Source organism: Pagrus pagrus, assembly GCF_965226575.1.
Source record: "Pagrus pagrus genome assembly, chromosome: 3".
Taxonomy (NCBI): domain Eukaryota; kingdom Metazoa; phylum Chordata; class Actinopteri; order Spariformes; family Sparidae; genus Pagrus; species Pagrus pagrus.
Window position 1 is genome coordinate 23,607,714 of NC_140187.1, and position 25,003 is coordinate 23,632,716.

At 41.2% G+C, this 25,003-nt stretch overlaps 2 protein-coding genes across 2 annotated transcripts; one reads left to right on the top strand and one right to left on the bottom strand.

Annotated features, from left to right (window-relative positions):
• The first annotated feature begins 17 nt into the window (after positions 1-17).
• Positions 18-3,207, top strand: LOC311254767 (cytokine-like protein 1). Its single transcript, XM_084348735.1, has 4 exons — positions 18-778; positions 865-909; positions 2,146-2,292; positions 2,386-3,207. Exons 1-4 carry the CDS (start codon positions 632-634, stop codon positions 2,485-2,487), a joined length of 441 nt encoding a protein of 146 aa, XP_084204861.1. The 5' UTR covers positions 18-631; the 3' UTR covers positions 2,488-3,207.
• A 7,013-nt stretch (positions 3,208-10,220) lies between these two features.
• On the bottom strand, positions 10,221-12,267 carry msx1a (muscle segment homeobox 1a). Its single transcript, XM_084348004.1, has 2 exons — positions 11,744-12,267; positions 10,221-11,531 (listed from the first exon to the last, which is right to left on the bottom strand). The coding sequence occupies exons 1-2, from the start codon at positions 12,174-12,176 to the stop codon at positions 11,113-11,115; spliced, it is 852 nt and encodes a 283-aa protein (XP_084204130.1). The 5' UTR covers positions 12,177-12,267; the 3' UTR covers positions 10,221-11,112.
• Between the last annotated feature and the right edge of the window lie 12,736 nt (positions 12,268-25,003).

Genomic DNA, 25,003 nt, shown 5'->3' on the forward strand with positions numbered 1-25,003 from the left:
TTTTTAATGACCTTGTCTTGAGTGGAGATCTTTATATGATGGGAAAAGTCCACTCAAGTACAGACTTACTAAAGAGGTTCCACTTCATGGATGAGTTTTGGGGAGTTAAACCACGCTCCTGCAGAGTAAGTGCGTACTCTGAACATTAGTGTCCAAGACTATGTTGTTATTCATGTTAAAACCCCTCCCTTCACACTCAACATCCACTGCTACATGGAATGTTTAATCCTCCATGTGCAAAAGTTTAAATGAACGTAGTAAAGTATTTCTTTTCACGTTGCAGGAAACTCGTGACTCCAAACTCCCCCGCTGATCATTAATATATCATTGATACTATGCTGACAAGCCACAAACTTGTTGGTTGTAAAATGTTTAGCAGCGTTATCAGCAGGAGCAGCTCAACCATCCCTGGTATTCGGAGCTCGCATCGACAGAGCATTTGCTCTCCAAAAACGCAGCAGCAGACCCCAAATGTTTTCCTCAGCCTCTGTGCGCCTCCACGTCATCGTCACCCACCACCCCCACCTCTCCATCCTTAAATCTGCTGCACGTCCTCCTCTTTACTACTTGAAAGTGTCACAGCAGCTGGAAGCAGACCTGCCCGAGCAGCGGTGTGCTACAGCAGACAGACATGAGGCTGGGACTCGCCGCTCTCGTGTGTTTCTTCAGCTCTGTGCTGCTGTCGGACTGCGCGCCGCCGACCTGTTACTCCAGAGCGGTCGGCCTGAGCAAAGAAGTCATGACTCTGCTGGATAAGATACACACGTACCACCGCACGGTAGGTGCTCAGCTGTCACCGTCACAGTCCGTGTTAACCATCTGAGACTGATGTTTTTCTAACGATGATGTTTTGTCGGGTTGCAGAAAACGTGTGCTGAGATTCTACCCACGATCTTCCTCGATGTGCATGTAAGTTAAACCTGGAGTAATGCATAGCGTAGGGACACGTGGGGGGGCTTTTAGGGAAAACCACCATTGTCAGTTATTCCAGTTCGACATTAATCCTGAGCTGTGTAGATCCAGACCACTGACTGTGTTCTGTCCTTCTCAAAATATCTCATAAGCCTCAAATATGGATGTGGTGGAGCCTCTCTTTTTCAGAATAATGAAAATTAATATTATTTGAAGTGTATTGTTGCACTCAAGATTCATCATAGAATGTGTATTTACATGTAGAACTGAGATTTGACTGGAAAAAGTGCACTTGACTATAATTTTGAAGATGCCAAATATGATGTCAGTGTAATCTATGATCTCACATGTATGGAGGGCTGAAAGTGAATAAATGAAGTGTCTCAATAAATGAATTAATATGCCACAAATGCACTAAAATTAATATTGAAAATAAATGTAGCCAAAATTAATGATTGTATAAAAATGATTACATTTTTATAAAACATTAAATAAATTTAAGTTTCTGCTTCAACGCCCCTTTGTATTTAGTTATCTTTGTATTAATTCAACTGTTTTACTTTCCCATTTAATTTTCCATTTATTCATTTTTCATTTACTTCTGTCTTTATTTCTGTATTCTCCATGCTGCAGTTAATGGCATATTCATTCATTTATGGGTCGTTTTATTTCTTTATTTTTTGACTGTGGCACTTTCAGTCCTCCATATGCAGCAGCAGTAGTCTCATCGCTGTTAAATAACATGTTGAGAGTAACTTTTACTATGGTTTTACTCAAATCATGTCACTAAGCTTCTCCTTCAAAGACTTTTGTGGGGTCAAGGGTCAACATCTAGAATGTGAATAGTTCACTAAATCATTGCAGTAAACGAATAACAAGCCCTGTTTCCCACTAGGAATAATGCCAAAGGTAATGTTCCAATGTTACGTTAATACATGCAATTAGGGGTTATAATGAGGTGTGTTAGTTAATTTTGTTCATAAGGTTGACTAGTGATTGACAGCAAGATGGACCAATCAGTTCATGAACAAGCCTCACGTAAACAGTGGCTTAAACGCAGACGTTCTGATGGAGCTGGATATACAAAATCAAGTTGACAGTCAGATCCCAGTTAGATAACAGCTGTAACTCCGAGTCTCACCATCCAAACTAATCAAACCAATGCAAAGAGCAGAGAAAGTGTCCTACAGTCTGTAAATACTGTCATGCAAAAACTAAGCTCTGTTTTTTTAGAACGCGTGCGTCACAACCAAGCTCCGTGACTTCCTCTACGTGGTGCTGAACCATCCCAACCAGTACTGCAGAGAGCGTCCCAGGATGGTGCTGCTGAAACGTAAAGTCCAGAACTTGTACACCATCATCACCAGAATGTGTTATCGGGTAAGAACACCGGAAACATCTGCCCTGTTTTTCACCTTGTTTTCAGGCTTGAGCGTTTCATAACATGCTCACATGCGTCCGTTTGGTTGGCAGGACCTGGTGTTTTTCACAGATGACTGTGAGGCTATTGATACTGGACACAGCAGCCCGCACTACGCAGAGGACAGGCTTCAGCTGCTGGTAGAGGAGAGATGAGCAACACACGGAGAAGAAAACAGTACATTGGTGTATCACACTCATAAAAACACATATGCAGAATGGTTAATCATGCACAATACACACCGCAGCCTGAACTGCATTAGATGCATCACAAGCAGCAAAACACAGTTTCATGTCGTACCTAGTTGGCTTTGCGCTCGCTGCAGACACATGTTAGTGGACATATGTGGCTGCATTCCAGCAAGGAGTGCAGAACTTTCCACAGGAAATTTGCTGAATGCCAACCATGCCGAAGAAAACCTTGAAATAATAAACCAATAAGAGATGCTTGTGAGCCGGGCTTAACTGCTGCTTACTTACCAGGGCTGATCAAAGCTTCATGTGTCATTAAGAGAAATATGTTGTGTTGCCATAACCCTTGCTCTGACTAACATGTCTTAAAAGAGCACTATACAGCATTTTGTAAAACATGGTGGTTGAAAATGTTGCATAAGAAATAGATGTCCCCAGCATTTCTAGTTGTACGACGTGTTCCTTCAGAGTTTTCTCACACAGACAGTTTTACTTTTGTTTTATTGCAAAGAAGTGCTGCTCCTTGTACTGAAACTGAGTGTTCGTGGCCTTCAGCAGAATGGATATAACATAAAAGAGCTATCACTGTCACAGACATATTAGAAACATGCCTGTTTTTGTGCATATTTCACAACAATCTATATATGTTTCACGTTATGTAATAAAACTTCTCTTTATGTATCAGCGTGTTTTATTGTCTCAAGTTATTTCCAAAGATGTCTGCCAATTGATTCTGGGAAACTCTACACAAACTTCTGAGACCAAACTGGCTCTGATCCAGTCTGTGAACCAGCAGGATGTAAAACTTAAAACAGCAGCGAGGTTATTTCAACCCGTACTGATTTTCTCTCAGTGTGTGACAGTTGCTAATGACTTTTATTGTTACAGAAACAGTTTACAGGGTTAGGGTTTTAATGTCACCGCTTTTTAAAATACAGTTATATTTCAAGGAAGTATTATCTAGGTCAAGAGCATTTTTGAAAATGAAAATGTCAATGGTAAACTGGCGTGAACACAAACCACAGTCTCCACTCTTTCTGTACATTCAGCAGACAAAAATACATTGGATATTAACTCACACTGTGCAAAAATGTAGATGTCTGGGTTTTTTTGCATTATTTTCTCTTCTATTAGAGCTCTGGCATGGTGCTGTTGCCATTATTTTGAGAACAGTGTTATGACTTGTTGAATTTGGGCACAAGCCTGCCTCTTTGATTTAATGTTTGGCTTCTGCTGCCCTCTGTTGGCCAGACTGTGATCTGCACACAGAGAGGTCTCTGCTCAGTGTAACCCATGCAGACACATTCAATATATTCTCTTTCTTTTCAGACCATTTAGACCTTAAATTTTGTAACAAAATTTGCACCTTTTTCTTATTTTTTCTTTATGTTTTGCAATGAAGACAGAATTTCCATTTTATCTGGTATCTGCTTCATTTAGCTGAATCCTGGATATTAATTGAACCCATGTTTTGAATACATCTGGTTACATGAGGCCATGATGTAAAAGTTAAGCATTGTTCAGTTAACTTGGCGGTCAAACAGCCCGGAGCACCAGCCTTACTGGCACCATCTATAATCCCTTTTTCCCTTGGAAGCCACTGGTTTCCATCCAGATCAGTACTGTGTGAATACCTGCATGATTCATAGAGACTTCAGTTCCCTTGTGAGAAATAATATATCCAACTTATACGAAGCCAAAATATTTAATGAAAGAACAATCAAAATTCCACAGTGTGCTTGTTTGTGAATGATTTTTCAGCTGATTTTGCTTCCTGACAACAAACAGTGGATCATCAATGCAACGCCCTCAGAACTTCAAGGTGCAATATGTCAGAATTTTATTTGGATTCATTCAAAAATTAACATAAATATCAACAGAATGTGCAGAAATAAATGTCTTGTCATTATGACGTATATGTTTTGTGTTGCGCAGATATCTACTGAAGTTAGCATGCTAACAAAGCTTCTGTTGTGGCAGTGTAAACACCAACACTCCCCAGGTGCTCCAAGCTCCCAGTCTGGACCACTAGCTGCCTGGCTAACTGAGCTAACTAGCTAAGGGCAGCTACAGTTAGCAGTTACTCTGGTGATATGCTGCCCCCTATTTGTTTGGAGTATAGATTCTACATGTGGCCAGTTCTTACATATTGCACCTTTAACTTCTGCATTACCTCACAATGACGACCTGTCTTCTTCCACACAAACAGGCATTCACCCTCATAAATCCCACCTTGCATATTTGCTGAAGCGTCTGTCCCAGTGGGAGCCGATGTTGTTCCGCATCACAGAAATACCTTCAACAGGCTCAAGTTCCATGTCAACTTTCTGACTTTCTGATCCCAGAGGTCAATTGCTTTGCAAGCCAGGAGCAACACAGCAATAAACAGCACAGAGGACGAAACAAAAGTTAGAAAGACATACAGCAAACTACAAGTGCCCATCTATTTAACAAGCTAATAGCTGAGTGCCAGAGCCTATTTGCTGTAATCCTCTTTACCTAAAAACATGTACCTGAGGGGAGTGAGTGATCAACATCCAGAAGAATTGCATAAGCTTCTCTCTTGAAGAATTTGGGCCGAGCAGGGAAACGGGCTGCTTCATTTGTCCTTAGGCTTTACTGATGGCACACGTGCCTCGTGTGTCATGTCGTAGGCCTGCAGCCTGCTACATTCTGTGATGGCGTCTGGTTCACACCCCTTGTGCAGGATGCAGGAAATGCTTTGACGGTTGTTGGGGTACCTGTCATGCAGGAGCATCATACACTTGCGGAGGCTGATTCCCCATGCAATGGTCATTCACTGATTGATTTCAATAGTGCATGTTTGTCCTCAGAGGGAGTCTGACAGTGCCCTGATCTGTCACAAGGTGGTGCTGGTTGTTTAGCTCTATTGAGCTGCATTAGAAGAAGGTTTCACTGACAGCAATTACAGTCATCAGCAGTTAAGCAAGGGCACTTGGAGTTAATAGATTTTAAACTTGTGATTATGTTGCAGAAGTTTAATCAGCAGCTCTAGGGGTTTAGCACTTCATTTTCTGATAACAAAATATTGTATTTGTCAGGTCACAACATCCAGCTGTAACTGAGCCAGACGCAAATCAACCCCGTGCACAAGATTTATTTAATCTTGCAACACAAACTAGTCAGTGTTTAATCATTAAACAGCCTGCAGTTTGATTTGAGCCTGCTCTATGTTGCAATAAGCATGTTTGCTCTTTTCGTGCCAAGAATCGAGTCTTTACACTTCTGAACCATCAGGCCTGAACCTCTCACTGCTGTAATTAAACCAAGCCTACAAAAATGAAAATGTTAGTCAGCAGCATGTGTCTCGTGAAGAAATGAGCCCACAGAGCGCCTATAAAGCTTAATTGCTGTGCTTGTTGATCATCATTAGAGGGCCGAGGGAATATTTTCTATCATTAAGGCTAAGAAGTAGAACAGAACATTTGAACCGCATGCGGGCCAGCAGGTCATTCAACAATTTGAATGTTCCGCACCAAAAAATGCTAAACGCTGCACAATAAAAACACAACAACTTCGCCGAAGGGTGACAGTAATCATCCTCTGCTTTGTTGAAATAAATGAGCTTGTAAAGGACAGATCAGAAACCTATTTACATTAAAGCAGGGCCGATGCAGTTTGTGATTCAGTTTGGTTTATGGGGTTTTCAGGCAATTTTCCATCACATTTAGCGCTTTTATTGCATCTTTAAAGAAATGCTGCCTCATTAGGCCACATAATTTCCAATAGATGATTGGCACGCTCTCTCATGGAGGCGTGTTGCAGTGTTCAGATTCAAAACTCTCACATATGAGAACAAAGCTTCCCTCCCCTCAACGGTAAATGTACCTTATAAACGCACAATTGTTCCACTTATTTACACGTTGAAGTAATTATTGAGTGAAGGGTCACTGGAGGACTTCAGACTGCTCAACAGGCTAAAGACATCTATTAACAGTTGCAATCACCTCATGCCAGATTGCTCTCATGGTGTCTCAGTGGTAACTGCACTGAAGTGGCCAAAGTCTGGTCATGACCACAAACCTTTCAAGGCATTTGAGCCAAGACAACAGCGCCCTCTAGCGGACAGTGCAGGTCATAACAGCACAGCGTGAGGAGGCTCATAACCTCATACTTTATTAATTAATCTGTTTGTTAGCAGCTTATTTTTACATTATTAATAACTCAAGCTGATAAACAGGTTAAAGTGAAAATTAAGTATGGTGATAAACTGAATGTGTATTAATTATTTTAAATATTCTGATGATATTCATCCTGTCAGCATGCAGAGGCCTGGTGGGTCCTGGAACTGAAGAGTCCAACTCATTAAAGTGTTTTATCCTTCTTTTAATGTAGACTTTTACTGAGCTTGCTGCATTTCTTTAAAAATATAAAATACTGTATTTGTCGTTGCTGTAATATTTCTGTAAATTCCCAATATAAGAATGAGAACATCTGGTTTCCTGCAGTAGGCTGGTTTTATAGCTTCTTTTTTGGTGAAGGCAGCCGCAAGAAAGTGGTGGTGATGGCTGTGTTTGCTGGTAACTGAACACTGATTTATAACATCCCCGGTGCATTATTATTATTATTATTAACAGTATTTACAGCTTGTGGCTCCACTGACTGACTGACTGACTGACTGACTGATTGACTGAGGACTCCCACCATATTGTACTTCTCAGAGGCAGGACGTTCACCTCAACGCACTCTGCCATTGTTACATAAAGATATTATTATTTTTATTATTATTATTATTATTTATCTAAATTGAAATATTAACCATTTGTCTGCGTTTGTTTTAGCTAAGGTCCTTCCTCATATTTCTATATGGATGTTAATATGTTGACATGTTGAGAAAAAAAACAACTAATTAATGGGCTGATTGAAAAAATAACTAATACATATATTTTTTAATTTGATGGGTAATTTCACTGTAAATATGCCTTTTATTTTCTCTCCCATTATAAAACATTTTGGTAACAAGCGAACATGACAAACCACATGTGATGAAGGTGAAATCACAGCATCCTCACACTGTCGAAGCTTCTCAGAAGAGTTTAAAAGCCAGAAATATTAAATACAACATATTTATTATCGCTGTTTTTTTCCCTGAAAGTGTTGAGAAGGCCCACAGCCAAACAGCTGGCCTCCACAAAGGAGTTACAGTATTCTTATAATATAGATTAATTTAGGCCTGGCGCAAAGTTTAATGATGATTTAAGTTACGTGGCCTATTTGTGTCATTTACACTTGAATCTTTTTTTAACCGAAACGAAATAAAGACATTATTTTTTTTAATGTGACTCCGGCTCTGAACAGAAGGTGGTGGTGTGGTATCTGAGAGGAACTTGAGCTTGTATATTTCATGGACTTTGATTTGAAGACAATTTCTCCAGCATTTCACACGATTAAATAAACGTGTTCGGAGTTTGTTACAGGGATAAAACCTTTTATAAAATCTTTCATTCATTACTCCGCAAACACTTTGTTTATATTTACAATGAAATGACAAACAGGCCCTCTTTAACCTCTGTAACCCGCACCAGCCGGGCCAACGTGTGACATATAATTCAGCTCAATAAAAGACGAATAAAATGTGCAGACATGTATCAGACATGTTGCTGATAACAGGCAAAACTGATGCTTTTAAAAAAAGCTTATTTCTAAGTTACCTATTAATGTTATAGATTTTCTAACAGCCCTCTTCTCTGTTGGTTATTAGTGTTAAATAATTGCACCAGGCTTCACCAGAGTGAATAATACATGTTGGTAAATATAAATAAAGTCAGAGTGTCTCCGCTTCATAACCTGCACTTTAAACCGAGAACTAAAATCATCTTGTTCGTAATTTACTTTAAAATCGTGTGATTTTCGACCACAAACACACAAAATGACATTTATCATGAGCAGTCATTATTTTCGTGGCACTGCTTGTTAAGCAATAAAAACAGAAAACACTGGAGGCGCTTTGCTAAATTAACTTTCCTCAATAATCTAAATTAATTCAGCTTATAATAATTAAAAAAAAGTCTCATAACGTTGAGTGTGAGGTTGAGTGTTTGACATCCACTCACTCCTCTGCTTTAATAATCACTTATCCAGGCTGTGTAGGCGACTTCTAATAACCCATTTTTCCTTTCTCTGGGGATCAAGGGCCTTTTACTGCAGAGTCAAACAGCCTCCTGTGATCTTGTGAATGATATAAACTAGTGAGTTTTGTTTTCTCCTTGGCCTCTGGCGAGATAGAGAGGCCGGGACAAAGGAGTGAAAGAGCTGAAAGAATAGAAGGATCCCCTTTGGTTCTTTTGTGTCAACTTTCTCTTGTGCTCAGGCGGAGCGCTCAGCCGCGTGTTTTTAACTTATTGTCAGGGAGTCTGTATTAATTCATGCCTCGTGGACAAAAGTGGAGCGGAGGCTGTCAGAGGAAAAACACACAAATAAATTAAGAAAACGCAGCTTTCAGTCAGGAGAAAAAACCCCTCCTTCAGTAAAATTCAAATTCTGATAAAAGTTGAGTTATAAACCTGAGTGAGGCATTAAACAGCGTGTAATCTGTGTGCTGCTGTTGTTTAGGACAGCAGCTTGTCAGCGCCGAGGAGGAAATCACAGCACAGAGCAGAAGTGTTGCCCGTCCCAGTCCCCCGTTGACATTTTAGGAATGATAAAAGTTCCGCCTTGCCTGGAGCTACAGCCTCTCTGGAGCCGGCCTCCGTCTGCGGCAGATTGCCTTTGCTCATTACAGCAATTATTTTACTCCAGTTTAACCCCTGCCTGAATGGCAGGCAACTTAAGAGTAAGCCTTCAAAACTGCCGCGGAGTGGCCTGTCATTCCTCCTCTATCCGATCCCCGTTCTGTTCTCCGGCAGGATGAAATATTTGCTTTACGCGCGGCAGTCAGGTAATATGTTTAGACGCGCGGTGGCACATGGCTTCTAAACAGGCCTGTCCCCGTGATGGGGTGTCACCGGGGTAATTTTACACCCTAAACACACCATAATGACACTCTAGTGGACTGTTTACAAGCAATTTAGCCCCGAGAACCAATCTGCAATATTTATCGATGTGTTTTGAAGTCTGCACAACTGGTTGTCCGCCCCCCCCCCCTCCGCCACTCCTCGCAATATCTCCACCCCCCCTAAAAGTCTTCTGGCGCCAACAAAATCTGGGTTGGTTGTTTCAAAGCAATAGGCAACAGCTGTAGCAATACATTCCTGCAAATAACATGTGACAAGTTTTCGATTCGCAGCGCTGAAAGGCTGGGATACCTGCGCGAGAGCACAGAAACGCGTCAATTACGCATTTGGAATTGGATAAATGTGGATTATGATCATGGTGTGGGTCGATTAAAGCCTTGAGCCTTAACAATGACGTGCAAAAAACATATTTTTTATATCATACTGTCGTCAAGCTCATCAGTATTCCTTTTTTTCCTTATTTTTTAACAGGCCTAAAAATAATTACCCCCTCCTGCTGTTTTTCTCATAAACTTGTTTGTCTCATGATGCGTAAAATGTCCAAAGGGTACAATAACTCCATCAGGCCCAAACTTCATCCTACAAATTGAGAAGAAATTCTAAAATTATTAAGTAAAACCAGATCAGAATAATTTCCCCAGCACAGTTTCACCCTCTGCTTTGTAAAAGTGCCATAACAATAGACACAAATTGCTGTAAGTTTGAGTCAAAACCAACAACTGCTTCATGAAAAAGAATAAACAATTTATTGTTAAGTTATGTCACAAATATATTCATAATATAAATGAGGATATTCTTCAAATATACATTATTTTACAGTACACATATCCCTTCCGAAGGGAATCATTCCAACAACAGACAGTGCTGTTATAAAAACAAATGCTGTGGTTCTCCAAAATTCACAAAGAGCATTTATTGACACTGGATTCAGTAACCCACCCTAGGTACGCATTGATATGAATGCAAAGAATGAAGAAAGTATGGTTTTCTGCAGCCCACAGATGCGATGGAAGAAGCCCGACCTTTAGCTTGTTGGTGCAGAATGTCAAGCTGCGCATTATAGTCTCTGATTTACTCACTGGAGTCTGCTTATTAGCCGTTTAACGTGGCTGTGAGCAGCCATGAAGGTAGAGGAGGAGAGGGCTATCTCTGACACACTGTGGCACAGCCCAGTGTCCATACTTGACTGTCCAGTCGTGATTTATCACGGGCCTGCAGGTAATAACTGTTCTCCACCTCTGCACCGCAAACATGTCCATCTTAAAGTCATTTAGTCTCACTCAGATTATCTCTCCGATTTAAGATTTCTAGAATCAAAACAGATTTAAGACTCAAGATTAAATGACTAACAAAGTTGGATTATCTTTGCAGTGTGTGAACTTACTGGCGAGGTCAAGAGAAGTGGATAAACTTCAAGGTCCTCAGAAGGGGGTCTGTGTGGAGGTCTCGCCCCCCCTGACCAGATGTGACACTGAGCTCACCGCCAGGATGCCTCTTTATTCAGTACAGTGTCACCTCGCCTGTCCGGAGGGCCCCCCTCTTGCTCGGGGCCCTCAGAGAAGTAGTCTTAACCCCCTTGTGTCCCACTGCGCGTGCCCCTCGTCCTGCGTCCCTGTCAAGCCAGGTGGTACATACTGTATCCGACGTGAGCGGCGTACAGTCCCACGGGGGAAACCGGCAGCGAGTGCCTCTGGAACGGGTGCGACCCTGCGTAGGACCCGGGGACGTGCGCACCGAGAGGAAAGGAAATCCCGAAAGCCGGAGGCAGCATAGGCTTCGCTGCCATTTTCAGTTTTTCAAGTTCTGCCTCCTGCAGCCGCTTGGCTTTGGCTCTCCTGTTCTGAAACCAGATCTTGACCTGGGTCTCCGTCAGGTTGAGGGAACTGGAGAACTCTGCGCGCTCGGCGATGGAAAGGTACTGCTTCTGGCGGAACTTCCTCTCCAGGGCCAGCAGCTGGGACGTGGTGAAGGGGGTCCGGGGCTTTCTGTTCGTCTTGTGTTTTCGCAGTGGACAGGCAGGAGGACTCAGTCTTCCTGTAAGGAAGGAGGACATGACGCTTTAATTTAAGAGCTTGGATTGAAATGCGTAAAATGCGCAAATGCGTCCACGACAAATACTCTGAGTAAAGGCTCTCATGTCAAACACGTCCAAACATAAACAGATAAGAACACAAATGACACTTTTTAACTTAGATATCAGGCTATGTGTTTATCTAATCTAGGCTTTGCATTGACACCAAACTTACGCGGAGGAGTTGGAGAAAAACGAGGACTCTGTATCCACGAGGTCCTCTCTTTACTGTCCGGGCTCTCGGGTTTAATCAACACGTCCTCTGGCATGTTCATGATGTCGCCCACAGAAAACGAAGAGCTCATGGCTAAACCAGGAACTGAAGTATCCAGACTACCGAAAGCACTCATCCTTGCGCCCTTTCCCATCGCTTGGGACGTCCCGGGAATAGACGTGGCATCCGGGGATACCACCTCTCTGCTGGGTTTCCTATCAGCCATCAGCGCCTCGACGCTGAAGGGTAAAATCGCGACTTTGGGCTTCCCGGTCTCCTCTGCGGGGCTCAGGCTGGTCTGCATGTCGCCTCTGCTGACGAGAACCGAGCGGGGAGGAAGGTCTTCGGTTTTCAAACCAGCGGTCAGAGCTGACATGGCGATCGATGGGGCCATACAGGTCCGACTGGCACGGGGTGGAGGCGACTAGTCGAGTCTCGTGGGTATGGAGGAAAGAGTTACACAAAGTTGCTGCGGAGCGCCCTAAGGTGACGGTATCCTCATGTTTATGTGACCAAATTGGAGTGCAGGGCTATAATAAGGCAGGCGTGGAGAGAGAGGCGGCCAATCAGGGGCGAGATGGGCTGGTCCCTGCGAGACTGAAAAAAAAAAAAAAAATCAGAGTGGGAAAGTTAACAATAGTTACTCTTTTTTTTCTCTGAACCCACTTCATATAAACATAAACACAACGAACTCTTAATGGCGCGTGGTTTCATCAAGACTTTATCCCACGAAATGTTTGTCTACAGACCCTCCAGTTAACTTATTGACATCTCATACACGTTATGTCTGTTATCGCTCACCGTGTTTACACGATCTTTGATAACTTTTTTCTCCACCGCAGCTTTTTGACATTCTTTACTCACACCGGCTCATATATGCTGACTGACTTTGACCGTGCGCTCAAGTGCGCATCGGCTGTTGCGCAACACTTTACTGCCTCCTCTTTATGTGACGAGCCTCTCGAGGCGCGCTGTTTATTGATGGCTGCGGGGCTCTAATCAGATCGAAACACACAGGCCTTCGCAGTCATTTAGGGGTAATTATCGGGCAGAGGGGAGGAGGTGGAGGGATCACTCGGATTTTTTTTTTTTTCCTCCTTCTTTGACCACATCCATTTAAGTCAAAAATGATGTGGAGGGGGAGGAGGAGGAGGAGGAGGAGGAGGAGGAGGCAGCGTGGAGCCAGGAGGACTGTCATTGATTTACCTGGCTGTACCTCTGCGCGCCTTCTCATTATCTGCAGGCCCCTAAAAAAAAGAGGGGGGACTCTATTGTTATATGGATCTGTGAGCCTTTCATTTCAAAAAATAAATAAAGTTGCTGCTTTAAATTGAAGATTTTCAAACTACAGGCTTCATAAACCTTATCTTAAAGACATGAAAACAGACCTGTATTGCTGTGTAGTCAGTTCTCAGGAAAGCGTCTGCGTCGCTAATTGCCAAGCATAAACAATCTGTCACGATTTGTCAGTCTCCCTAATGGGCAGACAAGTTATGTTGTCTTTAGGCGCCAGCAGCGCCCGGATCAAAGCGCTCCACTTTCGGGAGACTATTGAAGAAGTTGAACCCGCACCGAGAGAGAGAGAGCGCGGCACCGCCTCCTCCTCTGCCCGCCCTAGCCCAGGGACACTGAGCCATTCAGCCCTGAAACATTTGCTGTTTCTCAGCCGATCGCACGCCAGTCCCATCTATTCAAATGAGCGCTATAGTCGGGTGTAATTGTAGGCTTCTCCTCCTCAGGAGAAGAAAAGGTCAGCGCCCACTGGGCTGCGCGGCCTGAAAGGGATTCCTCTGCGCGACTGTTTCCCAAGATACACATTAGACCGCAGATCTGAGGAGGTGTTTGTTGTTGTGACTCTGTCCCGGGGTGTAAATACTGAAACCTCAGAGCGATCACCGTTATGACCTGTCTGCCATCACTTTCAGAAAAAACCCAAACTCTGTGGTGCAGCTCAGTCACGGTTGACACCGAATGGCTTCCTTGCAATTAACGTTCAAGGTGACACAGCAGTTCACCTGTTTTGCATGTATGAGCCATAAAGATGACAGGATAAGGGCAGTGAGTTGCTGATTTTTAAGAAATGCTCCATGTTTTTTTAGGATTGGAATCAAATAAAAATACATTTGATTTAGCTTTTTGCAATGTAAAAAATAATTTAAAAAATAGAAAATAAAAAAAACCCCTTATAGTCGCTCCACAGGTAGAGCTAGAGTGGTTTCCTGTTGACGCATTCATATTGAAATCGCAGCCACAGGTGTTCCTCCAACTGTCCTCTCGCGTTTTTACAACACATAACCTTGTTTTCACTTGGTTTATAAAAATAAAAAAAAACTTAACACACAAGTCTTAATTTATCATTTCCTCAGCAGCACATCCTGTGTGTGTGTGTGTGTGTGTGTGTGTGTGTGTGTGTGCAGGTAGCAGGCTCCATGTGCTGGAAACACTTAAAGCCTCTAACCTGGAACGAGTGGCACTGGGCTCCGAAGGCTTTGAAGTCACTGGAGTCTCCGGGGCTCCCACGTCCGTCTGAAGTCCCCTCCGCTTGGGGCTCCGAACACTTAACCCGTCCTCCAGCCCTTCGACTCGTTAAACGGGTCTGCGTAAACACAAATAGGCGCACATGAGACGCATTAAAGAGCTGCTGGACTGCTGAGGTGTTGCAGCGACGCACAGCCGGCTGATTTAATTTTTTCCCCCTGGTGATGTTCAGAAACTCATAAAACAAATTTGCGTCTCGAAACTCTGCAGGTCTGTGATGAGAGGGTGTTTTCTTCAAGTTATTTCAGGGAGAAAAATGGCAAAATACTTCATGAACTGACGACACACCACTTTCACCAGCAGCCGATGATTTAATAACGATCTCGGCCGGAAGTTGATCTTAAAGAGCATGTGTGTAACCTGACTGTGGGCCCTGCATGTTGCAGTTGTCTCTGGTTTATTTGTCTTGCGCACGGAGGGGACAGCGGTGCTGCAAAACAATGTTGCTGGCAATTAGCATCCCAAACACTCGGGCTCTTAGAAGACTGATGTGCCATGGAGAAGACGATTACCATACCGTTTCATTTAAATCCCGAGGCAACAAATGAGGGCCGAGCCGAGGTACAAAACAACTGTAAGGTCCATCGGGCCTTTATTTCACTTTATAAACTACTTTGATTCCCAGTCAGGAGGCAGGGACTCCGGACAAAGGCCCATTGTTGCCTCCTCTCAAAGTTGTCTTAACCCTTTTCATGCGAGGTCTGTCAATTTAGACTGTAAAGACATAAAAGGGGGGAGTCCATGTCAAAAGGCTTTTTTTTTTTTTTTCTTTTCCAGGCATAATATTTGCACTTGGCGTGAAGTTAAATGACTTTCATCTGCATGGGGACAATGACGTCGCTCACGTGAGTACAGCTCCTATATCTTGGTCACGTTTGATTTGCTCCAAATTTGAGGAGATGTTGTCTGATGCTGTTGGAAGTTGAGATGAGTCCTTCGATATTTGATGTTGAATGAATCTGAGCCTGGACATTTTTTTTTAAAATTTTTTTTAGGAAGTTTACGTGAATTTGAAAGCGACTTTATGATGAGAGATGCGAGCAAAACAGCCGGCAGTCCGACCCAAAGTCTCCATAATTATACATAATGTATCCTATTTCAAAGCAATTAGCCCAATCAGGCGGATCGGAGCACTTTGCTGCCAGTACGTAACAATGCCTCACGGTCATTTAAGCTTCGAGATGCCATTCACACTCTCTAGTGACTCGGGTGGCAGGTGTATGTGTGTGTGGTCAAAGTGCAGAAGTCAGCACGGGAAGCAACTCTTTAATACACAGGCTGTTTTTACAAATCAGTCTGATCTCATGGGGGAGATGTTTCTTTGTATTTATCAGTCAACTTTGCATTTATAAAATTAAATATGGGCTGATTTTATCATAGAAACATATAGGCTATGAGGTATATGCAACATGTTCATGAATAAACAAAATAAACAGTCTGATTATAAAGTCCATACAAATATAATACTGACACATCGACACACATTTGCTTTCTATTTTTTTTATATATCATTATCATTTAATACAAAAGCCCACATTTAATACCACGCAACTGAAATATTGTAAAAATTAAGCTGAATTTAGCTCACGAGTTGACTTGAAGATAAAACACAGACAACAGCTTCAGTATTTAGAAACAAACAATCAACCTTGATGTTTATTTACAGCCCGTGATAGAACCAGCAGCAGCCCGCTGTGAAGTCATCCAGCCGCGGTGAGCAGCAGGGAAACAGCAGCTCCACCAGAAATACGCTCCAAATGTGAAGGCACGCCGGATGACGGTGATGAATGCATCTGGAGCCCCGGCGATTCAAAACGGCTCCATGCGGTTCTCCGTGAGAGGGGGAGGCAGCGAGAGGGAGAGGGGATAGATGCTACTTGGAATTATGAACTCTCTAAGTGAATCAGATCCACCGCTTAGTGAACTTTATTCGCCATCCGTCTCCCTCACCTCTCCCCCGGCTGACAGGCAGGATGAATGCGTCCCACGGTGATGATAAAAACTCTCTCGCGGCTCAGAGAGAAAGAGAGAGAGGGAAAAAAAAAACTCCCAGCGGTGTCGCCGGGCCAGCGGGGGGCCATATTGTTAGAGGAGAATCCCTGAAGAGTAAATATCTGCTGGCATCGCCTCAAAAATCACCCGGAAATGATGCGTGGTGATTTAAAAATTGTCTGCAAGAGCATATCTGCGTCCCGGCACTATTTTTGAGACTGTAAACAATCGGAACTATCGTCTAATGTCCTCTTTGTATTTGTTTCAGAAGAATATATGTACAGTAAGGGCGAGTTTTAGTTGATATTGATGTTTTTAAGCTTGTAGCCGTTAACAGTTAAACAGTTCCGGTGCTCGTCTGTGATTGGCTGTTAAAAACCGCAGCAGCGCTTCATCACACACCTGTGACCGCATCACTGTTTAAATATTAATGCGCTAATTGAACCCCGCCGCCATTACTCCACTGTCACTCAGCCTGTTTAACAACTGTGATGCTTGTCGGGAGAATACCGCTCAAGGTAATTAAGTATACGATTTACTGAACATACAGGCCTGGATTAAATGAATGATGGCACATTAGGCGAGGCCTAACCTCGTTATTGTCCTTATAATCCTGTGTTATTATCATTTTGGGACCAGTAACTTTTCCGAAATTAGTGCGTCATATGTCTGATTTTGTGCTCTTAGCATTTTAAATATGCTAAATGTGCTTAAAAACCACAAAATGTAATTTACGTGCACTTCATAAAAGATGAGTTAGGCTGCTTGTTCTTTTGATTTATACATTTTTTGTTAGTTTTACAAGATTTAAAAAATAAGCTAAAAGGGGCCTGATATTGGCTACATATTCAAATCATGTCTATTTTACACATTATTCTTATTTTTATTCTTACTATCACTGCTCTTTACTCAAGTTCCTTTCTAATTTAAATTAGCCTAATTAATAATGTATTTTAAAAAAAGATAAAATCAGAATAAAATAAAATAATTTTTTTTTTTTAAAAAGATTAAAAAAAACATAATGGGTTTGGTTTGTAGAGCGCTTCTTTCTGTTGCCTTGAGATGAAAAGCTGTCTCTGAACATTTCCTCACACACACACACACACACACACACACACACACACACGCGGTCAGATAGGATCAGTAGCCCTCACACACCCTGACCTCTGCATGACTTTAAAAATCAAAATAATTCCATCATGTGAGTGGGCGGTATCAGCTCCTCTGGCTGCCCTTCACTCCTCTGTAAAACTTAGATAAAACTGCGCCTTTTAAATTTACAACATTCCGTCGTTCAATCAAAGACATCTCAATTACCCGAGGTATTGGTGTGAAATTGAATTATCGCCCCTTTATTTCTCTCGCGCCATTAAACAGGAAGCATGCTGAAATCATTTGCAAATCACTGGCCTGGGTAATATGATATAGGCCATCTAAATGGACTGATTAACTAATGACAAATCACGGGATTCATTCTGATAAGTCCATCATTTGGGCTTTTCAGACGCCGAGTGCGCTTGTTGATTAGGAACTAAATAGAGTCTTAAATGAAATGCTTAATAAGCGCATAACAAGCAACAAATCATTCTCTATAATCGGGTGTGCTGGTGTTTAAGAGATGCTTAATGACGTGGAGCATCAAGACGCTGCCACACATATTCTCCAGCACTGCAAACAAATTGCAGGAATAATAAAAACATGTTTAGTCTTATTTTAGAATAGAAATACTGCTGCAAACACTAGTATACTATTGATACAGTATAAGTATTATTATAACTGCATTATTATTATTATTATTATTATTATTATTATTATTATTATTATTATATAGTGTAATCTACTAAAAGCACACATCTTGCTGTTTATGATTTTATGTTTTTAAAAAATGTGTTTATTACAGTGTCATCATACATTAAATATAAGTCTTTATTGCAATGTAAATAAAATCTTTAAAGTGAGAATTTTAGTGCTGCAATAGAAAGTAAAATAAAGACTATATGACCTCTCATGAGTAAAACCAGTGGGTCTCCTTTTTTATTTGACTAGTATGGTATCACAAAATAAAGATCCAAAATGTCAAATAATTACAAGTTGTTATGTTTGAACAGAAAATAATTCCTCTGAAGATAGCATCAATATTTTCTATCTCCAATAAATCAATTTTCCCTTAAAAAAAAAAACTATAATCAAACTCTATTTCCATCAAGATAGACAGGAGAAGAATAATAACTGAAGGTAATTGTGTTGGAAATTAATTCCGTGGGAACGGACATCAGATAAAAAAATAGGTTTTGAAATGCAATCATGAGGATTTATACAGTGGTGTGTGTGGTTCGGCCATTTTATAACATCACCACAAAATCTCTGCCTTGCCCTTCCAGTGACACCATGTACATAAACCATCCTTCACAAAAACCTTAAGCCCATCATTTCGGGCTGTTCCCTCCCGCTTCAGATCTGGCCAAAGAAAAGCAAACCAAAACAACAAAGGAGGGAGGGGGGCGCAGAATCAGGGGGTTCGTCTGGGAAGTCGGACTGTTGGACGGGCGAGCCGCTGCGTGCCCTGTCCTTCAGATCACAGTGTAGCAGACTTGGCTCCATCCTAATCTCACAAGTCTCAACAGTCTGCAACTCAAGTTTATCCAGAGGGGGTTGAGCCTCTCGTAGCCCCCCATCACCAGCTTGTCTAACCCGCCCCTGTCCTTCGCCTGCCTCCGCCCAGAGAAACGCTCTGTCAGTGACCCTTCTCTGACTCCAGCTGCCTAATCCTTTAAATGTGGGCAAAGCCTGAAATGATGAGGAGTTGGGTTTTTTTTATACAGGTGATGTCCTTTGCCTCTCCATGTTTCCCTGTGGCCAGCAGGATCAGCTTGAAGACACAGGAGATCCTCTGGTTGTAAAGGGCCAGGCAGCGAGCCCCACGTCCCCACGTCGAGCAGTGTGCAGCAGGAATGCAGGAGGATCCTGGCCCTTTCAGCCACGCAGGGTCACAACTGTAGGGTACATCCTCTTTATTTATTGTGGGCAAATCTGTGATCAAGAGTTTTATTGACCTTTAAACAGCCTATTGAGTCACCAGCAATCCATGCAAACAGTCACAGAAGGATTCGATACAACGTGAGGGCATGGGACTGGTTTGGGGATATTTAATTAAAGCAAATTTCTCCTCACAGTGCAATCAACTTTACAATACAGTTGTGTTCAAGTTCAAGGGGCTGTGACTCCTTGTCGAGATTTAAAGGGTCTGTACGGATGCTGGAAATCCTTGAAAATGCTTGAATTTTAATGGTGGTGTTTACGAGATTTGAAAAGTGCTGGGATTTTTGATAAAATGCTTGAAACTGCATGATATAAAATAACAAATATTATGTGGCTCAGCCAGATTATATTGGATGCCAAGTCTACCTACAGAAAGGTGACACAGTTTGAAACATGAAACCTTTTAGTGTTTTCCTTTAATTTGTCACCCCTCTGTAGGATGCTATCAAAAATAAATTTAACAATAACATCTGATATGTTGTGATGCAGTGAAACAATCATTTTGAGTAGATACACTACTCGAAAGTAGTCAGGGATATGGCTGCATATATGTATGTGCAAGGATATGCAATAACAGTTAAATAAAATGTGTCACATTATTTTTTAGGACCAAAAATATTCACAAAACACAAAATGTAAATTCAGATATGTCACAGAATACACAGTCAGGTGAAAGAATAATATATACCAATATCCCTAACTAATTTTGAGTAGTGTACAGTATATGTATATAAATATGTTGTTTATCACAGCTGTAAGGTGCTGGAAAAAGCTTGAAAATGCTTGAAAAGTGCTTGAATTTGACAATGGAAAAAGTATAGTAATAAGTAAAGAATGCAATGAGTAGTAGTGGATGTTGGATAAATCTGTCCACTGCGCTGCTGAATTGCTTTATTTAGAACGGTGGTTCTCAAAGTGGGGTTCAGGACCCCCAGGGGTCCCTGATGGGGTTTCAGGGGTCCCCAGCAAAAAGGGAATCAATTATTTTTCAGTATTATTCAATCCATGAGTAACACAATGACATAATAAATGACTATTTGGGTCATGTGCTTCAAACACTTTCTGTAATACAACATCCAAAATCAAAAATATTATCAGATGGGGGACCCTGGGAGAAAATTTCATCAAATGGCATGGTCAAAGCTGTGCTGATTTAGTGATGTAAGAAAAAGACAGAGAAACTGCTGACTACTGAGTGTCCAGAAGGATACAGATTTCATATGAGTGCAAAGCACCCTCCGCAAGTTAAAATTGTCTTGTGCTGCCTATAGTAGGCATGAGAGTTCAAATTTAGGGAACTTAAGCTAGAATTGTGCAATATCTTGGTAAATGATGCTGTCTATATTTGAAGGGAAGGGTGTCACTAGGACATCGACAAATTACAATAGGTACAGAAAATGCAACGTGTCATATTTTAATATAAACAGGGTTGGTACTCTTTTGAAATGATGCAATTAAAGGACTTTTCAAGGACAAATCATTTCAAAATTAAGGGCCAAGTACTCAAGGCACAAGGTAACTTTGTGTTGAAAAGTGGTGGGGACACATGGGCTCAGATTTTTTAAATGGTCTTCAAGATATGCAATTTTACCAGTGCAATAAGGGGATCGTATGAGTAGAGAGTAGTGAGTCAGAGTAGATTATTACAATGGGGAAAAAATTGCAAAACGGCACATCGAAGTCCATTTAATCTAATTTGTTAACATTTCTTGCGACATGATTTTTTTAGCGCATTTCTGAATAATTATGCTTTTTAAAAAGTGATGGGGAAAAAATCAGACATTTCTCTCTCCAGCATCCCCCAGTGTAAATGACTTTCTAAGAGGTCAGGATAAAAACTCACTAGGATACCACATTTGCCACTGCCTGTTTATGACGTCATGTCACCTTGTAATAAAATCATTAGTCTTTTCAGTGGTGCTATAGTGCAGAGACACTAAAGATGCCCCAGCTCCTCAAACAGTGAGCTCACCCTGGCAGCAGCACCTCTTTCCTCAACCCCACCCCTCTCCTATGGGAGACATATTTAATTTAATTAAGGCCTGTCACTGCTATTGATTTTGGCACTTTCAATTATGGCCCAGCGGTTTATGGGCTCCATGGGCTGTGGATCTACTGATCTGTGATGAGGGAGGCCCTATCAGCGCAGGACCACATGGACGAGGAACCTCTCTGTCTTCCTTATGGCCCTGCGCTGTCTGCAGCAGACACTGACGTATGGCTGCTGCCTCGCTCCCACTCCCCTCCTGCTACCCATAATTAATCCCTCATTAGACAGGTCTTTATTGTTTAATTTGTGCCGTTCGTAATCAAATTGGGCAGATTAATTGCTACAGAATTTAGAAACGGGGGTGAAAAATAACCACTTTTAATTGCCTTCAGGTTTTATGACGCCCGGGGCTCTTTAGTGAGCCATCATTGGACACGGTGAAATATCTCCCACCCTCAAGAATTTTCTCTACATCAGTTTTTGAGTGATGAAGCGTTATTGGGGTGCTCTTTTTAGAAAGCACTGCTGCTTAGCAGAAGCTCATTAAAATGTTTCTCAGAGATATATTTTCCCTTGCAGTCCTAATTGCAAAAGTCAGCCTTACAAATTCTTGTGTTTATTTATGGCCGTGGCCTTTTGCTTGTGTTCTGTTTGTCAGTGCAGGCTGGTCAGTGGTGTGTGTGTGAGTGAGTGTGTGTGTGTGTGTGTGTGTGTGTGTGTGTGTGTGTGTGTGTGTGTGTGTGTGAGGGAGAGAGAGAGAGAGAGAGAGAGAGAGAGAGAGAGAGAGAGAAAAAGAGGTTAAGTGAAGTCTTATATAAAGTAAGTTATATGAGAAAAGTGTAAATATGAGAACTGTTTAGGAAGGCTTTAGAGTTACTATTAATGCTTCACAGTTTCTCCAGAGTGCAATGGAGAAAAGTGATCTGGATGAATAGTGTAAGGTGTGACAATAAAACTGTAACAAGCTATTTGCTTGACACATTTTTACAGCATATATTTAAGTGGTGACTAAAACACCAGTAGCTCCTCACACTTAATAAAGAAATCATTTTGTACGCTTTGCACAGGCACCTTGTAAATGCAGTTCTAAGCCAGATTTAAGTGGAAACAGAAATGAATATTACAGTCACTTTGTATGGGTTAAGGTTCACAGAGTTGAGTGAAAAAGAAAAGGTAAACCTTTGTTCTATGTGTTCGTTTACTATTGCGAAGGTTTGTATAGCAAAGGTACATGCACAATTTAAAGCTGCACTGATTCTAAAAGGTGATTTCTGGCTTTTTAAAATGACAAAAACTTAAATAAGTCAGTGTCTTTCTTTGATTACAAAATGGTGTAAATTTGGGGGAAATATTCATAATATGTATCCATAACAGAACAACTTAATAATGTAAAGACAGAAATATTTATAAAACAAAATGGATGAAAACTCTATTTTTTTTCAACTGAACTCCTCAAGTTCAAGCTTTTTTATTTTCACGTACACAACAATTACAATGCAGTGGTTGTTGGCAAAGAAATTCTTAGATCTCAGACTCCCTTTTTATACGTCTTACAAAAATAGCTGTATTATTTTTAGTTATTCTGAGATGCACATTAACATCAGGCGAGGGGACTGCCAATGAAAACTAGCTGTTCAGCGAACTTGGGTGCGTTTCCATTTGATTCATTTGTACTGTCCCTTTTCAATAAAGACTTAAAGAAATATATTCAAAAATATGAATGAGGAGAAATCACATAAGTGGAACAAAAATCATAAAGACATAAAATAGTACAGCAACTAAAATAATAAAATATGATATAAAATATATTTAATATATATATTTACATTTATTTTTGTAACGGATTACGTGATCAGGATACAGAAAAAAGTTAAACGTTAACTGTATCCGGTAAAGTTTCAGGAAAAAAATATGTAATTACATTACAGGTACATTTTGTAAAAAAAGAGGATTTCTAACAGAATGACAATTTTAAAGTAAAGAATGATGTATTAGTCTGTAACAATTCACTCTGGTCTCAAGTGAAACTAAATACTCGTGTGTATTCTCACAGAATACACGAGTATTGAGATTAAATAAAAGTCTTCTTATTGATATTTCTTTTCTCTAGTCTTTATTTGCATGTTTGGTATTGAGGTAATCCAAAAGTAACAGAAAGTAATCAAGCTACATTACTATAATAATGAGATACTTGGTTTACGTTACTGATTACTTTTTTTTAACAGGTAATAAGTATCTGTGTCAGAATACAATTTTTAAAGAAACCCCCCCAGATTATAAGTATCACAGCAGCATACAGGTCTCCATTATTAATCATCAAATTAAAAAACAAATAAAAGTTTTACTGTTGATCGTAACTTTATTGTAAAGCTGCTGTCTGTAGTGATGATTTCAGAAAACGTGAATACTCTTGAGAAACTTTTTAATGCAGCAATAAATCCAGTCTTACGGCATAAATACAGGATACCTGACTGCATTCTGTGTGTATGTGTGCACATGGGTGAAAATGAAAGGCTGGCTGGTTGTGTATGTGCACGCAACGTGTCATGTTTCAATGACATCATTTAATGAGAGCATTGATGTCAAAAGTAGGGTAATTGCGTCGGCTGTCGTGTCACCATACACCTTGGCAATTACTGCGTCACTCAGCGATTATGGTTCATTATCTCCCTGAGAGGCCGGCAGTCCAAACAATGGGGTCGCACAAACCTATACGCTAATTGCTAGCAGACACAACTGGATGTGTGGAGCCAGCTGAAGTGGTATAAATATATTTAGCTTCTGTTGAGTGTATGGGAATTATGAGGCTGAGTTACGCAAATGTGATTATTAAATTTCACCTGATGGACACATGAGCATAGCGAGAAGTACAAGTGTGCCATTTAGTGATGGATCGAGCTGTTAACTACAGTGTGAGAGGACAGGATTGGATGGCTTAGTGGAAAATACTTAGAGCCACTTGAATGGTGGAATTAAGGGTAATTCAGAAAAGGATATCGACTCCAACACTGACCCCTTTTTTTTTTAAACGAAAAGCTGAAGAAAAGTTGGCGTTACCTTGAATTATTAAGTCCAGAAGGGACGGGAGTGACCTCCTCACAATGGAATCTGTTTTGGATGTGTTATTATTTATTAAACTTCCCTTCGTTCCACATTCGGAGGCAGACGTTTTCCCATGGTTGAGTTGGTACTGTCCGCCCTTTTGTGCCCTCACTAACCTCTTTGCCCTCTCTGCACCACTTGAGACCGTATAAGGCAGAGTGGATTCCTCTGGCTTGCATGCTTCTTATTATCTTCACATCCCCCTTATTGAATATCTCTGATGATTATCTTTGTTGAAGTTGAGGGCCATGACCAGGAGCCTCGGCCCTTTTATGCACAACTGGATCTCGGTTTGTTTTCTGTGTCACAGTGTAACAGTTGTGTAATTGGTTTAGTTTCCAGCAGATGGTTGTTCATTGTTAGTGTGAACTAACTCTGCAGTTATTGTTTGGAGACATGCAGATTTGGTTACAATTTATTATATTTCACTCGAACAGGTTCAGATGTTTTATAGGAAGGCATGCTTTCAGAGTTATGATTGTACCGACCAGGTGATGACAATCAAAGTCAGACGGCGTCATTGAATACTTTTACAGTTTTATATAAGCACACTTCATTTA

Coding starts and splice junctions, on each gene's coding strand:
- LOC311254767 (XM_084348735.1), top strand. CDS start 632: ATGAGGCTGGGACTCGCCGCTCTCGTGTGTTTCTTCAGCTCTGTGCTG. Junction 779..864: donor TACACACGTACCACCGCACG/GTAGGTGCTCAG, acceptor GTCGGGTTGCAG/AAAACGTGTGCTGAGATTCT. Junction 910..2,145: donor CGATCTTCCTCGATGTGCAT/GTAAGTTAAACC, acceptor CTGTTTTTTTAG/AACGCGTGCGTCACAACCAA.
- msx1a (XM_084348004.1), bottom strand. CDS start 12,176: ATGGCCCCATCGATCGCCATGTCAGCTCTGACCGCTGGTTTGAAAACC. Junction 11,532..11,743: donor TTTTTCTCCAACTCCTCCGC/GTAAGTTTGGTG, acceptor CCTTCCTTACAG/GAAGACTGAGTCCTCCTGCC.